The 16,344-nt window shown below is 39.2% G+C and overlaps 1 protein-coding gene across 6 annotated transcripts in view; it reads left to right on the forward strand.

The window, feature by feature from the left end:
* CACNB2 (calcium voltage-gated channel auxiliary subunit beta 2) overlaps nt 1–14,385 on the forward strand; it is a 401,876-nt gene extending 387,491 nt beyond the window's left edge. For all 6 annotated transcript variants that reach the window (XM_024253014.3, XM_024253016.3, XM_054521516.1 and 3 more), the window contains 5 exon segments: nt 872–981; nt 7,329–7,480; nt 9,381–9,476; nt 11,441–11,626; nt 12,492–14,385. In XM_024253014.3, coding sequence (XP_024108782.1) covers nt 872–981; nt 7,329–7,480; nt 9,381–9,476; nt 11,441–11,626; nt 12,492–12,986 — 1,039 coding nt within the window. In that variant the 3' untranslated portion in view covers nt 12,987–14,385.
* Nucleotides 14,386–16,344: the final 1,959 nt, after the last annotated feature.

Below are 16,344 nucleotides of genomic sequence, written 5' to 3' on the forward strand. Positions count from 1 at the left end.
CCTGTATGTTCTTTCCACAACAATCATCACCTTTAATTATTTTCCTTTATTATTTATCTCTGCCACTAGACCATTAGCTATGTGAGGGAAGACTGGTTCTTATTTATTTTTCATGCCTATCACAGCACTGAACTATGGCACAGAGGCTAGGAATATAGGGTCAGGAGTCTGGGTTCAAATCCCAGCTCTCCCACTTAGTAAGTACATACCCTTGGATAAATAATCTCTCTGTGAGTCTCATTTTTCATCAGCAACAGTGGGAGTAAACGTTTCTCCTAGAGCTTTTTGGATCATTTAGTAATTCAAATAAAGTGCTTAGTACTTATCTGATAATTGTAAGCAACCAATAAATGCAGTGTAAGGCAGGTGTAGGATAGGGCCGGGTGCAGTGGCTCACACCTGTAAAGTAATCCCAGCACTTTGGAAGGCCGAGGCAGGCGGATCACTTGAGGCCAGGAATTCAAGACCAGCTTCGATAGTGAAACACCCTCTGTACTAAAAATACAAAAATTAGCCGGGTGTGGTGGCACACACCTGTAATCCCAGCTACTCCAGAGGCTGAGGCAGGAGAATCACTTGAACCTGGGAGGTGGAGATTGCAGTGAGCCAAGAACGCGCCACTGCATTGCAGCCTGGGCAGCCTGGGCGAGACTCTGTCTCAAAACAAACAAAAGACAAAGTAAGGCAGGTGCAAGATAAACAAAAATGAATAAGTTAAAAAAAAATGAGTAAGTAAGTATCCTAACACATATGGTTTGAAAATATGGTCGCTATATATATTTCATACTTAGATGAATCTGGGGCATACACTTCTATCCCCTTTGATTAGCCCAATAACCTTAAGTTCTTCTGTGACTTTTTCCTCCAATAGGATATCCATCACAAGGGTCACCGCTGACATCTCGCTTGCCAAACGCTCGGTATTAAACAATCCCAGTAAGCATGCAATAATAGAAAGATCCAACACAAGGTCAAGCTTAGGTAAGTCTGTGCAATGAGCTTAAGCTTTTTAAACTCTCCTCTCCCGATGTTGATAATAAGAAGATCTAACAAGATGATAATTCCATGTGTCACAGAGTATAGAAAAAACAGGTGTGTGCTGCCAATAGCTGTTGCTATGGTCTTGCTGATTTCATGGTGTGGAAGGATTTGTTATGATAGTTTCAAGTTAAGAATTCCACAGGCTGTCAGCATTAATGTTTTGGTTGTGGTTTGTTTTCACTAACGTGAGCTTTGGTGTCTGCAGACTCTAAGATCTCCTGGCTTTGCATCAGTGTTACCATGAGCAAGTTTATTAACCTTTTGAAGGCTCCATTTCCTCATCGTAAAAAAGAAATAAAATAACTACCTCCTAGAATCATTGCAAGGATTAAACATGATATGTGCTCAATAAATGATAGCCATTATTATCCTAAATATTCCTTAATTCCTGTTGTATATCAATAATGAAATCATTCTCAGGAGAGTATAATTTGTGGGTGTGGAAATTGGTAAAGGATGAAGTCAATTCCTGGCTATATTTATTGATAGATATCGATATGTTTGTTTTATTTGTAAAAACAATGTAGGGAGTTATTGTGTTTACAGGGGTGGTATGTGGATACTGCTTATTAACGTATACTGAATTGATTACATTGAGACCCTTCAGCTGCTATTTAATCTTTTTGGTATGTGCTTGGAGTTTTAGGCTAATCACTGTTACACATGTTGCTTACTGGATGGTTAGGTTTCTGTTTTTATAAAGTAAACTTTCTGAGAGTTGTGTCAGATCTTTGAGCTTAATTTTTCTCTGTTTATAGGTTAGATATACAAATCCTCTGAGAGGCTGGTTTCTAACATAGAACTTCTTCGTTTACTCTGAAGCATGATTATATAAATAATAGAAAAACTATTATAAATAATAAACTTTATCTGTTAGCAATGAGCATGACACATTATAGAACTCAGTTTTGTTTCTCACCTAACAACCCTTCATTGGCAAGACTTCAGTAACAGGTTTAGAAATATATTTGAGGAAAAAATGTAATCATGTGTTTTGCTTACAGCAATTCCTTTTTATGTCCTCATCATCTGTCACAGTTAAAACTCTTTCCACACAACATCTGATGCTCACAAGAATTACTTTTTATTTTGACTTTTTTGAGAGAGGGTCGCCCTCTGTTACCCAGGCTGGAGTACAGTGGTGTGGATCATGGCTCACTGCACCTTGACCTCATGGGCTCAATCAAACCTCCCACCTCAGCCTCCTGAGTATCTGGGACTACAGGCACATGCCACTACATCGGGCTAATTTTTTGTAGAGATGGTGTCTCACTATGTTGCCCAGGCTGGTCTCCAATTCCCAGGCTCAGGCAATCCTCCTGCCTTGGCCTCCTGAAGTGCCAGGACTATAGGTATGAGCCACTGCACCTGGCCAAGAATTATTATAAAATGCTCATTTCATAAATTAAACTGAATTAACGAAGTCAAGTAATGTTTTAGACTCATCAGTGGAATCAATTACGTAACAGATTTCCTTAGATTGCCAAGATGTTTTTTACAACTACTGATTATACATTGTTTTTAAATGAATCTTCCAGTCTATGTATTTCATTGAGCATACACTAGATACCAAATATCATGTGGAAGCCCGTGAATAAAAAAATAAACTGATGAAGCCCCTTCCCATAAGGAGCAAGGTGTAGCCATAAGGTGAATCAGTGAAGAGCCCGTTGAGATAGAGGGTGATGAGCAAAGTGGTCCAGCCATGAACTGGCTGCCAAAGAGCTGTTGCTGCAGGAGGCACAGGGAAAGGCTTTTCCAGGGAGCTGATCCTGAGCTGAGGTTGGAAGATGACAGGATTTAGCCAAGAAAAAAAGGGAAAGGAGTGGAGAGGTTGATAGTGATTCGGGACAGTGAAAGCCACAACAGGTTTCTGAAAAACATAGGTGCTTCATTTAAGCTAAAATATATGGTTTTAAAAAGGAAGACATGGGAGATGACAGCAGAGAGAGAGGCAGGGGTAAGACATGAAAAGGTTGGAGCTTATTTGTATTAGTCTGTTCTCAGGAAAAAATGTGATCATGTGTTTTGCTTATAGCAATTTCTTTTTTATGTCCTTATCTGTCACACTTAAAACTCTTTCCACACATCATTTGACGCTCACAAGAATTACTGCTAATAAAGACATACCCGAGACTGGGTAATTTATAAAGTAAAGAGGTTTAATGGAATCACAGTTCCACATGGCTAGTGAGGCCTCACAATCATGGTAGATGGTGAAGGAGGAGCAAAGTCACATCTTACACGGCAGCAGGCAAGAGAGAGCATGTGCAGGGGAACTCCCCTTTATGAAACCATTAGATCTCATGAGACTCATTCACTATCAGGAGAACTGCATGGGAAAGACCAACTCCCATGATTCAGTTACCCCCCACCAGGTCCCTCCTATGACAAGTGGGAATTATGGGAGCTACAATTCAAGATGAGATTTGAATGGGCACAGCCAAACCATATCATTATTCTTAAGGTGGTAGGGGACCATGTACAGACTGGAGGCATTCATTCATTTAGCAAATACTTGAATACCATCCATGTGCCAGGCATTATTTTGGTGCTCAGGGACACAAAAGTAAAGGACACAAAGTCCTCTTTCTCATAGTGTTTGTTTTACAGGAAGACATGGACAAAATCTTGTATATACAGACAGACAGAGATGGTTGGTCAGTGGTTGAGAATTCTAAAAGCAGCAGCAGACCAAGGAATAAAGAGCGCAAGGCAAGGAGGAGGCTGTAATATTATTATAATGAAATGCAAAAAGTACAAAAATGCAAAAAAAAATGCAGTTGGGCAAACCAACTGCATCTAACACCGAACCCATTTTATAATAAAGTGTAGAGTATCTCATGTAATGTATTGAATACTAAAAGTGAAAAACAGAATGGTTGTATGGGGACTCAAAGTTCGGTTCCTACTGTACGTATATTGCTTTCACACTCTTATAAAGTTGAAAAATCTTTAAGTCAAACCATCATAAGTCATGGACTGTCTGCACTTACTGTAGGCCAAGTACTGCAATAACTGTAACGGAAGTTTGCATGTGGATTAATTTAGTCCTCATTTCCGTAATACAGATAAGAATACTTAGGTTCTAAGAGGTTCAATATGTTACCCAATGACCATACAGCTCTATGAAGCGATGACGCTTCACTTCTGCCCCCCAAGCCACTTTGATATGTGGCAGTGGGAACAGAGAGGCAGAATTTACTGAGCCTGGGGAGAAAGGTAGTTAGAGAAGGCTTATACAGATTCTTTTTGCAAGATAAGGCAGGCACTGGTCAAAATTAAGAGTTTTGTGTGTAGTAATTATGAAAATGGTATTGGAATTACCCATATGACATTAAATAACTCATACTAGAGCTACCTCCAGGTCTTACTAATTCTTAACTGACCACTTAGGTGTCCCTCAACACTAGCCACAATGAAAGTAACCATCTCCACTCTGTTATTACAGTATTGTTTGATTACAGAAACCTCCTTCTAAATAAGTTAACTTCTGTTTTTTGTTTTTTAACTTTTAAGTTCCTATCACCCAGGTATTAAGACTACTACTCATCAGTTATTTTTCTTGATTCTCTTCCTCCTCCCACCCTGATAGGCCCCAGTGTGTGTGTCGTTACCCTCTATGTACCATGTTTTCTTCATCCACTCCATCATTGATGGGCCTTTAGGTTGATTCCACATCTTTGCTATTGTGAATAGTGCTGCAGTGAACATACACATGCATGTATCTTTATAATAGAATGATTTATATTTCTTTGGGTATATACCCAGTAGTGGGATTGCTGGGTCAAATGGTATTCCTATCTTTATGTCTTTGAGGAATTGCCATACTGTCCTCCACAATGGTTTAACTAATTTAATTTACACTCCCATCAACAGTGTATAAGCGTTCCTTTTTCTCCATAACCTCAACAGCATCTGTTATTTTTTGACTTTTTAATAACAGCCATTCTAACTGGTGGGAGATGGTATCTCATTGTGGTTTGATTTGCATTTCTCTAATGATCAGTGTTGTAGCTTCTCTTCTTTATCTTAGAGGAAACATTGATTGTTCCTGGTGTTGTTTATAGATTTTAGAGATATAAAGCATAGAAAGGTGTTCTTCATTTTTCAGTTTAATTCAGTGGGTATAAGAAACTGTGGGATGTGGGGAGATAAGGAAGGCTTGCCCCCTCTTCAAGATGCTGACCTGCATTCTTTCATTAGCTAGGACAACTGGAAAGAATCAAATTTACTTTCAGTTTCAGAAACGAACATTGGGGAAGTTTCTGACATTTTTTTATTAGAGTAAATTCTAAGCATGATATACTCTGTCAAAGGAAAATTCCTAGCATGGATACATCCCTTTTTAAAAGCATCATTTTTACTTTGAAGCCAAAAGTAGTATCAGAATTTGTCATCGATCCTTAAGGTTGTATCTACTAATATGGTGTTGCACCAGGATTCTGAAAGTCCACTTCAAAATATTTTAAAACTCTTTCCCTTTAATTAAAGGAGTGTAAAGTATGTACATAGGGATACCACAAATATCTTTATATATGTGTATATATTAAAACATGTTAATATATTGACATAATATAAATAATATCCGTATATGTAATATATTTTAAGGCTATCCAGGTTTTATACAATGAGTACATATTAGGGCTGGGTGCAGTGGCTCATGCCTGTAATGCCAGCACCTTGGAAGGCTGAGGAGGGAGATCACTTGAGGTCAGGAGTTTGAGACCAGCCTGGCCAACATGGTGAAACCCCATATCTACTAAAAATACAAAACATTAGCTGGGCCTGGTGACACATGCCGGTAATTCCAGCTATGTGGGAGGCTGAGGCGAGAGAATCGCTTGAACTGAGGAGGTGGAGGAGATTGTGGTGAGCCGAGAATGCGCCACTGCACTCCAGCCTGGGAGACAGAGAGAGACTCTGTCTCAAAAAAAAAAAAAAAAAAAAACCCACATATTAAACTTATAATCAATAAAAATAGTGCTCAAACCTTTAAAAAGGAGTTACACAGGATGCTGTGACTGTCTGAACACTTAACAGATGAAACAAAGATGAAAATCTTTGTCATCAGATTTCTTAATGCTTACAATAAATATTAATTTAGGTTGTAACTTGACTGGGATTCAGTGGCCCAATGTTATTTTAAAGCTAGTATCTCATGTAGTTTGGGCCCTGATTTTTTAAAGATATCTAGGTAAACAAAAGGACTCAAGTCATAACATATTGTGAGGCAGATGGATTACTGACCAGAGAGATACCTTTTCTTCAATAATGTACTAGTTAAAATTATCTCCAGGAAGCTTCTGGCAAGAATCGAACTGCCTAAGAGGAATTAAAAGGTAATTGTAAATCCACATTTGCTGGCATAAAAGTCTCATGGAATTCAACCTCCACGACTGCAGTGGGAACTGAAAGCTATGTACTATGCTTTATAGACCTATGCTGCCTAGTAATAGCTTCTGGCAATTTATGAAATTTTAAAAATTTACATGCCTGTTCAAGTGCTCAGTAGCCCATTAGCTGCTGCCACGCTGGACCACATATAGAGAATATTTCCCTCATTGCAGAAAATTCTGTCAGACAGTCCGGATTTTGAGTCTTTGGAGATCATGGAACAGATGAACTGAATGTAATTTTCTTGGAGTTCAACTAGATATTTTAATGTTTTGTGATAAGTTTCTATAAATTTTACACTTTAGATTTCTGTAGTGCTGCCTCTGAAAACTGCCCTTTTAAAACATGACTACTTTGGTTGGAAAATATGAGGTGTGTTTTTGGATATGTTTGTTACTGGTGCCATTCACGTCTTTCCTGTTTTATTTTGTATTTCATCTTGTTAATAAACATATCTAGACGGCATACAGGTGACATGTAAACATAGATCAGCCCATGCAGTGAAAGGAGTTGCTAGTGCAAAGTGGTCTGCAATGAACACACGGAAGATATCTCAAAGTTCTTATTTTACAGCAGTTTTATGAAATGATTTCATAGAGTGCAAGCACAAAGAATGTCAGCAGAGAGCTAAAAATTTCCACAATCCAAGTATTATACTAAAAGTAAATTCTGTAGCCGGCTGAGAGAAAAATTCCTTAAATCCTAATGATGTGTGGAGAAAGAGCCCTTTCCAAAAGGATAAATTACTGTTGTAAATTTTTATCAATTCTATTGCCTGTAAGCATTAACATAATGGCTGACCTACTCACTTCTCTGTTGAAGAAACAGTATGCCATTTTACTTTATCTTAAAAATACTGCACTTTAACTGAACTGTTTCACTCTTTACAGCGGAAGTTCAGAGTGAAATTGAAAGGATTTTTGAACTTGCAAGAACATTGCAATTGGTGGTCCTTGACGCGGATACGATTAATCATCCAGCTCAACTCAGTAAAACCTCCTTGGCCCCTATTATAGTATATGTAAAGATTTCTTCTCCTAAGGTAAGTAGGATTGCTACTGTCTGCTCTATAATCAAACTTTCCTAAAATGTATTTTATGTTCTGCTTTCTATAATTGGGCTATTGCAATAGCCTTTATGATGTATACAGAATTTGAAGAGACATGATAGTCAAGAATTTTTAAATTGATATAGTTTCATGGGTTAGAATAGCTGTTCTCAAAGTGTGGTCCATGGATCCCTGGAGAGTGTTGAGACACTTTTAGAGGGTCCATTTAGTCATAACTACTTCCATGATAATACTAACACATTATTTGCCATTTTCACTGTTTTGATATTTGCATGGCTGATGCAAAAGCAATGGTGGGTGAAACTGCTGGCGTCCAAACATAAATCAAGACTGTGGTATCAAAGTACCAGCAGTTACTGTATTCAGCACCACCATGCTTTTGCAGTTTAAGGGGAAAAAAAGCCAATTTCACTTAATGTCCTGATAAAGTAGTAAAGTTTATTACTTCTATTAAATCTTGACTTTTAATATTCAGTGTAATAAAACAAAGTAAAGTATACACAAAGCTCCTGCTGCATACCAAAAAGTAAGGACAAGCACTGGTTTGATTGAGTTGTGAACTAAACTAGCCATGTTTTTCATAGAATACCATTTTTATCTCAAACAACAACTGACAGGCTATGCTTATTCTGACTTGGTGTAGCAGATATTTTCTTGGACAAAATAAGCCTGTCGCTTAAAGGAGAACAGCATGTGTTGCCAATGATAAAACTCAAGCTTTCAGACAACAATCAGAATTTTAGAAAACTTGTATGCACCTCTGAGAACTTGTAAGCTTCTCAATAAAGATTTCTCTGAGGAGATCAATGGTAATATTAATGAATATGATGTTTTAATACTGTATAATGAGATATGTCAACATTTTAATGAATATGTCAACATTTGGAAGATCTGAAGTCAGTGAACCATTATTGTTTGTATGATCAATGAATAATATTAATTTCAAGACAGACCAGTGGAATGTCATGGAGTAAGAAAATTTCACTGCAGGTTCAGATTCCACATAACAAATAGTCTTTAAGGAACTACCATTTGTTGAGTTTTAGTGTAGTATCAAAGAAGACTATACTAAATTGTTTCTCCTTTTCTCAATTACAAATCTGTAGGAGGTTGGATTTTCTTCACATATTTCAACCAAAACAAGACATTGCAGCAGGTTGACTGTAAAAGCAAACAGGAGACTGCAATTGTCTTCTATGAAGCCAGGCAGCCATTAGAGAGATTTGTAAAAAATGTAGCTATTTGTATTAATTAAAAAAAATTTGGCCGGGCGTGGTGGCTCATGCCTGTAATCCTAGCACTCTGGTAGGCCGAGGTGGGAGGATCATGAGGCCAGGAGATCGAGACCATCCTGGCTAACACGGTGAAACCCCGTCTCTACTAAAAATACAAAAAAATTAGCCAGGCGTGGTGGCAGGCGCCTGTAGTCCCAGCTACTCGGGAGGCTGAGGCAGGAGAATGGCGTGAACCTGGGAGGCAGAGCTTGCAGTGAGTCGAGATCGCGCCACTGCACTCCAGCCTGGGCAACAGAGCAAGACTCCGTCTCAAAAAAAAAAATATATATATATATATATATATAAACATGTATCAGATTTATTGTGAATTTTTAAATAAATGTATTAATAGTTTTCAATTTTAGCTTCTTTAAAGAGGGTTTGAGAGCTGCTAGCTTAGAAAAAAGAATGTGAGTGCTTAAAGCTTGCAACTGTGATTTATGTTAACATGTTAATTTTGCAGATGATCTTATAGCTCCATCTATTATAAGCCCCTTGTGCTGTATATAAAAAGGCCCCAGAGAAAGGAGTCAATAATGTACCTTGTACTTTACCTGGATGTAGTTATTACTCTGTTAAAAATTCATTATCTTTTACAGGTTTTACAAAGGTTAATAAAATCTCGGGGGAAATCTCAAGCTAAACACCTCAACGTCCAGATGGTAGCAGCTGATAAACTGGCTCAGTGTCCTCCAGTAAGTTATCTCTATGTACAGCATAATCCAGTTACAGAGATCAGACCTGTTTTTTTTTTTGTTTGTTTTTGAGACAAGGTCTTGCTCTGTTGCCCATGTTGGGAGTGCAGTGGTATGGTCTTAGCTCACTGCAGCCCTGAACTCCCGGGCTCAAGTGATCCTCTTGCTTCAGCCTTCCAAGCAGCTGAGACTATAGGTGCATGCCACCATGATCGGCTAATTTTTTTTTCCCCCTGTAGAGATGGGGTCTTGCTATGTTGCCCAGGCTGGTCTAGAACTCCTGGCCTGAAGTGATCCTCCTGCCTTGGCCTTCCGAAGTGCTAGGATAATAGGCATGAGCCGCCATGCCTGGCCAGAACTGGCATTATATTTTGAAAAAAACAGTCAAACACCTGTCAGTCAGGGAAGAGAATCCTCATCACTTAAAGTGGTATTCATTCCAAAGTAAACTGTCCTCCCTCCTTCTATGATCACGTGTTTTGAGCTCAAGTAATCCAAATGATGATCATAGCTTACCAAAAGCTTCAGTACATCCTGCAGTAACGTCACTTTGTTAATATCTAACACAAGATCCTGGTTCCAAAAATTTGGCTTGTATGACCAGTCTATTTGGAGTTGGTATATTATTCATTTCTGATCATAGGGAGCAAGTTGTCTGCTCTTAATAACTGTCTGAGACATTTACTTTCACATGGTCTCAAATCAATTTCTAAGTAATAAGTTACCTCGATTCTCACTTGTTGTCTGTGCTTTACATGCAATGCCTTGAGGTATTAGAGCTTTCCTAGGTTTAGTTTTGGAGGCAGGGTCTTGCTTTGTTGCCCAGGCAGGGGTGCAGTGGTGGCCACTCGGCTCACTATTGCAACCTCTGCTTCCCGGGCTCAAGTAATCCTCCCACCTCGGCCCTCCAAGTAGCTAGGACTACAGGCACATGCCACCATGCCTTGCTAATTTTTATATTTTTAGTAGAGATGGGGCTTGCCATGTTGCCCAGGCTGGTCTCAAACTCCCGACCTCAAGTGATCCATTCACCTTGGCCTCCCAAAGTGCTGGGATTACAGGCATGAGCCACTGCACCAGGCTTTTTTTTCTTTTTAAGCGTAGCCATTTCAGGGTCTATAAATATTTGATTGCTTAATGTATGTTAAAATTTATAATAAACACTAAAAAATCTTTTGAAAAGTGACCTTTTTTTCTTCTCTACTGAACTACTGTGAAGTTTGGACAATCTCAAAATTTCACATCCTAATCTTACCTTATTAATTTCTAAATTCAGACTTCATAATCTTGGGCCAGGCATGGTGGCTCATACCTGTAATCCCAGCATTTTGGGAGGCCGAGGCGGGTGAATCACTTGAGGCCAGGAGTTCGACACCAGCCTGGCCAACATGGCAAAACCCCACCTCTACTAAAAATACAAAAATTAGCCAGGCTTGGTGGTAGGCACCTGTAACCACAGCCACTTGAGAGACTGAGGCAGGAAAATCACTTGAACCCGGGAGGCCAAGGTTGCAGTAAACCAAGATAAGGCCACTGGACTCCAGCCGAGGTAACAGAGTAAGACTCTATCTCAAAAAAAGAAAAAGAAAAAAGATTTCCTGATCTTGATGTCAAGAATAGGCTTCTTCCCATTCTGTTCAAATATATATACATCTCATCTCTTTTTCTACCATAGTATCCATGCCTTTTTTCATTGCTGATAGACAACTTTTCTGTGCTGCCATGTCCTTAACAACTGTTACCTTTCTGGCCATTATTAGTTAAGCATTCAGTGCCCTCACCAATGATTTGAGGTAGTCAGACACTTGCTAACTAAATAAAAAGGAAGATAGTAGCAGCACTTATAGAAGCAGGAGCAAGTACAAAGGGGTGCAGCTCATGAGCCCCTTCCTCCTCTTATGGAGGTGGGAAGGGGGTGAAAACTGGGCTGGCGTCAATGTGGTCTGGAATGTCTGCCTCTGCAGGAGTTGTTCGATGTGATCTTGGATGAGAACCAGCTTGAGGATGCCTGTGAGCACCTTGCCGACTATCTGGAGGCCTACTGGAAGGCCACCCATCCTCCCAGCAGCAGCCTCCCCAACCCTCTCCTTAGCCGTACATTAGCCACTTCAAGTCTGCCTCTTAGCCCCACCCTAGCCTCTAATTCACAGGTAAGGGGAGTTTTTATATATATATCTATATATACAATCTTCATAGAAAAAAAGTTGCCTATGGTGGCACCTCTAGGATCCAAGCCCAGTAGCCTGCTTGGGGCTTGTTTTAGTATATTAACTCAAAGCAAGTCCAGCATGAGCTGTGTATGTACATGTAAGAAAAGCACCATCAACAGAATATACTGGGAACATACACAGACTACAGAAACTTTCTAAACAGCAGCATAGGCTGTGGAAGTGGATCACCTAGATTCAAATCCTGGCTGCACCTCTTACCACTTGTGGGGCGGATAACCTGGGGCAAATTTCTTAACTGTTCTTACCTCAGGAATAATAATGGCAACCTGTCCAAGACGCTGCTGGAATTAATAATCTCATGAGATGATCTTATAGGGCTGTTGTATTAATGAGTTATTATATACAAAGGGTCTAGAACAGTGCCTGTCCCATATTGTATCATTTTATCATGTAAGCATTTGCTATTTTTAATATTCTCACATACAGTCAAGCAGAGGTTGTTAAGTTTACACCACTGTATAGAAAAATCTCAGGGACCTGCATCTGTATTTGAGCCACAGGAGAATATATAAAAGAACATTTTCCCTGCTGCTGCTTTTTTTTTTTTCTTTTTAAAGGAAAAGGTTACCATGGGCACTGTTCTAGGCACTTACAAAAAGTCCAATTTAATATAGTATAAGCCTTATAAATGCCACTGGATGTTACCAAAGGGATGAAGCCAAGTTAGACTTCATTTCAGCTTTCTGGATGCTTAAAAAGGACTCTGCTTGAATGGGGTTGCTCTGGGACATGTTCTTTACACACTGACCTTGGTTAACTCCTGGTGTGCTCCTTTCGCTGCCAGGGTTCTCAAGGTGATCAGAGGACTGATCGCTCCGCTCCTATCCGTTCTGCTTCCCAAGCGGAAGAAGAACCTAGCGTGGAACCAGTCAAGAAATCCCAGCACCGCTCTTCCTCCTCAGCCCCACACCACAACCATCGCAGTGGGACAAGTCGCGGCCTCTCCAGGCAAGAGACATTTGACTCGGAAACCCAGGAGAGTCGAGACTCTGCCTACGTAGAGCCAAAGGAAGATTATTCCCATGACCACGTGGACCACTATGCCTCACACCGTGACCACAACCACAGAGACGAGACCCACGGGAGCAGTGACCACAGACACAGGGAGTCTCGGCACCGTTCCCGGGACGTGGATCGAGAGCAGGACCACAACGAGTGCAACAAGCAGCGCAGCCGTCATAAATCCAAGGATCGCTACTGTGAAAAGGATGGAGAAGTGATATCAAAAAAACGGAATGAGGCTGGGGAGTGGAACAGGGATGTTTACATCCGCCAATGACTTTTGCCCTTTTGTGTTTTTTTTTTGTGGTTTTTTTTTTTTGTTTTTTTTGGTTTGTTTTTGAAGTCTTGTATAACAGCATCCCCAAAACAAAGTCTTTGGGGTCTACACTGCAATCATATGTGATCTGTCTTGTAATATTTTTGTATTGCTGTTGCTTGAATAGCAATAGCATGGATAGAGTATTAAGATACTTCTTCTTTTGTAAGTAAGTGCTACATAAATTGGCCTGGTATGGCTGCAGTCCTCCGGTTGCATACTGGACTCTTCAAAAACTGTTTTGGGTAGCTGCCACTTGAACAAAATCTGTTGCCACCCAGGTGATGTTAGTGTTTTAAGAAATGTAGTTGATGTATCCAACAAGCCAGAATCAGCACAGATAAAAAGTGGAATTTGTTGTTTCTGCAGATTTTTAATACGCAGGCACCTGATTTGCATATTCATTCATGGACCACTGTTTCTTGCTTGTACCTCTGGCTGACTAAATTTGGGGACAGATTCAGTCTTGCCTTACACAAAGGGGATCATAAAGTTAGAATCTATTTTCTATGTACTAGTACTGTGTACTGTATAGACAGTTTGTAAATGTTATTTCTGCAAACACCTTCTTATTATATATAATATATATATATCAGTTTGATCACACTATTTTAGAGTCTTAATGCCAAGTCAGCAGATTTGCTTTATGAATTACAGGGACTAGAAATGCCCACATTCAGGAAATTTGTAATAACATTGTCTAGACACTTATCCTCATTCTAGTAGAAAGTGTGTACATACTGTAAATATGTGTGATTGCTTGACTTGAAAAGGTTTGAATTCTGAATGTTATACCATCCTTGTAAGTTTGTAATTTTCACCATAAATTATGGTAAATATAAAACTCCAGAGGTTGTTCTACTCCATACATACAGTTCACACTGATTGATTGTGACACATTCTTAGTAGCTAGTGTCTGTTCTAGTCACTGCACTGGAGTCTACGAGCCGGAACTCGCTATATGCACGTGTGTGTGTCCGTATGTAAGAAAGAGTGTGCACGAGTGACTGAATGGTTGAGATGAAATGGAATGCTGAAGACTAATGAAGAAACTAGAGACTGATATCGAGCATTCTGCCCACCTGGCTCTGTATTGAATTGTGCTATATGTTGCTTTAATAACCCATTGAGCAGTCAGGGAATGTGAGTAAGCTTGCTGCCAAAGGTAACTAGGAAAGCATTCATCTGCTGCCTCCTTGTTTTTGCTCCTAGAGAGTAAAAATAAAGGCAATTTTACTGTGAGTGTTTCACTGGAAATGTACAATCTTTGTGTGTTTGTTAGAGTATTTGTTTTAGTAAGAAATGTTTACACAGCTTGTGGAATTATTTCGTGGGAAAATAAATTTTTATAACTTCTCCCACTTCATTTTCTAACCTTGCCTATTGTTCCTGTTGTTTACCTCCTAGTTACCTGCCATTCCTCCCTACCACCGACTCCAGCAGGTTCACTGTCTGTCTGAACCCAGAAGTGCTTTTTATAACCAAAGTTTCTGTTCTTCAAAAGAAATCAGGGCAAAATGGGGTGACTTGAAGTGAATAAAATGTTAAGAATATTATCCTACATAAGACATGTACACGGAAGGGGAATCTTTGAAGACATTATATCCATGCCTCAATTAATTACACTGCTGTAAGAAGCTTACAATGTCATCACGTTTAAGGCTAAGACCTTTTCCGTGTCTCAAGTGTACATTTTGTCCAGTTATAATTGGATGGTAAGACAGTATTAAGAGTGCAAGTACCTGGCACTTGAAGTTTGTCCCAGGAAAATGCCTGTGTATAATTACCTAACTTCAGATCTGCACATTAGCTTATTTAACAAAATAAATGAGCCGGGTACGGTGGCTCATGCCTGTAATCCCAGCAATTTGGGAGGCCGAGGCGGGTGGATCACCTGAGGTCAGGAGTTCAAGACCAGCCTGGCCAACGTGACGAAACCCCATCTCTACTAAAAATATAAAAAATTAGCCAGGTGTGGTGGTGCACACCTGCAATCCCAGCTACTTGGGAGGCTGAGGCAAGAGAATTGCTTGAACCCAGGAGGTGGAAGCTGCAGTGAGCCAAGATTGCACCACTGTACTCCAGCCTGGGTGATACAGTGAGACTCTATCTCAAAAACAAAACAAAAAAAAAAACAACAAAAAAAAACTATCCAGCAAAATTATAGTTATAAAATCTACTTTGTTTTGCTTCCTTCATTATTCCAAGTTCTTGCCAAATATTCTTAGCCTTTTATAAGTAAAACTGTTTTACATTTAACTCCTTATTTCCCTTACCCCCAAGAAAATGCAATATTAAAAATGATTAAGCTGGGATGGTGGAGTATACCTGTAGACCCAGCTACTTGGGAGGCTGAGATAGGAGGATCCCTTGAGCCCAGGAGGTGGAGGCTGCAGTGAGCCGTGACTATACCACTGCACTCCAGCCTGGTGACAACCTGGTGTCTAAAAAAAAGAAAAATTAGTTACATACATAATATTTTATCAGCTAATATATGAAAAAATTTCCCTCAATTTGTTAATTAGCCCTACACTGTTTACATGAATTTATTTACCGAGTATAAAAACAGTAGTCATAATAAACAACAATTCTTACATTGGTAGGAAACCATATTCTAATTAAAATTGCTTTTACAAAATATTTCTGATAAAACTTTTGTCATGGTAAGAGATTCACAATTACTAGTTCAATCCTTTATTATTTCATCCCAATTAATGATTTTGGAATATTTAAATTCTTGAAACATAGCTAGTATTTATCTTACTTGCTGCTATCATTAATCCCTTTCAAAAAGTAGAGGTGAGAGTTTCCATCTTTTTTATTTTGTATCTAGATTCTTAGCTTGAACTTTACTATAGAACTTATTAGTGCAAATCAGAATAGTCCTCAAAAAACTAGCTTGAAAGACTTGACATAAGAGCAGCTATATGTGAAAAACGATATAGTGGACATATGTGTAAACTGTGTAGTAAATCTGTAAATGAGGAAATAATCCCAAGGGCAATGGGATATTTACTGACTTGTGGAATGTAAAGTTACAGTCTTTTCACACAACAAACGCTTAACCTTAACCTACTCAGTTGTAGAACCATGATTTTTGTAGTCAACCTAGAAAATGCTGGAAATGTATTTAATAGTTTTTTTTTTTTGGTCATATCCATTTCAGTCTTTCCTATGCTTTTTCTCTACTGCTCATTTAAGTTACTGTTACAAAAAGGTGCTGCTAAATGTAGGATGTCTTAGTCATGTTGTACTTTGGGACAATGCCACATTTTTAACACGGTCTGCTATGCATTCCTGTTAAACATTCACTGTCAGC

The sequence above is a fragment of the Pongo abelii genome, chromosome 8 (assembly GCF_028885655.2).
Source record: "Pongo abelii isolate AG06213 chromosome 8, NHGRI_mPonAbe1-v2.0_pri, whole genome shotgun sequence".
Classification (NCBI taxonomy): Eukaryota; Metazoa; Chordata; class Mammalia; order Primates; family Hominidae; genus Pongo; species Pongo abelii.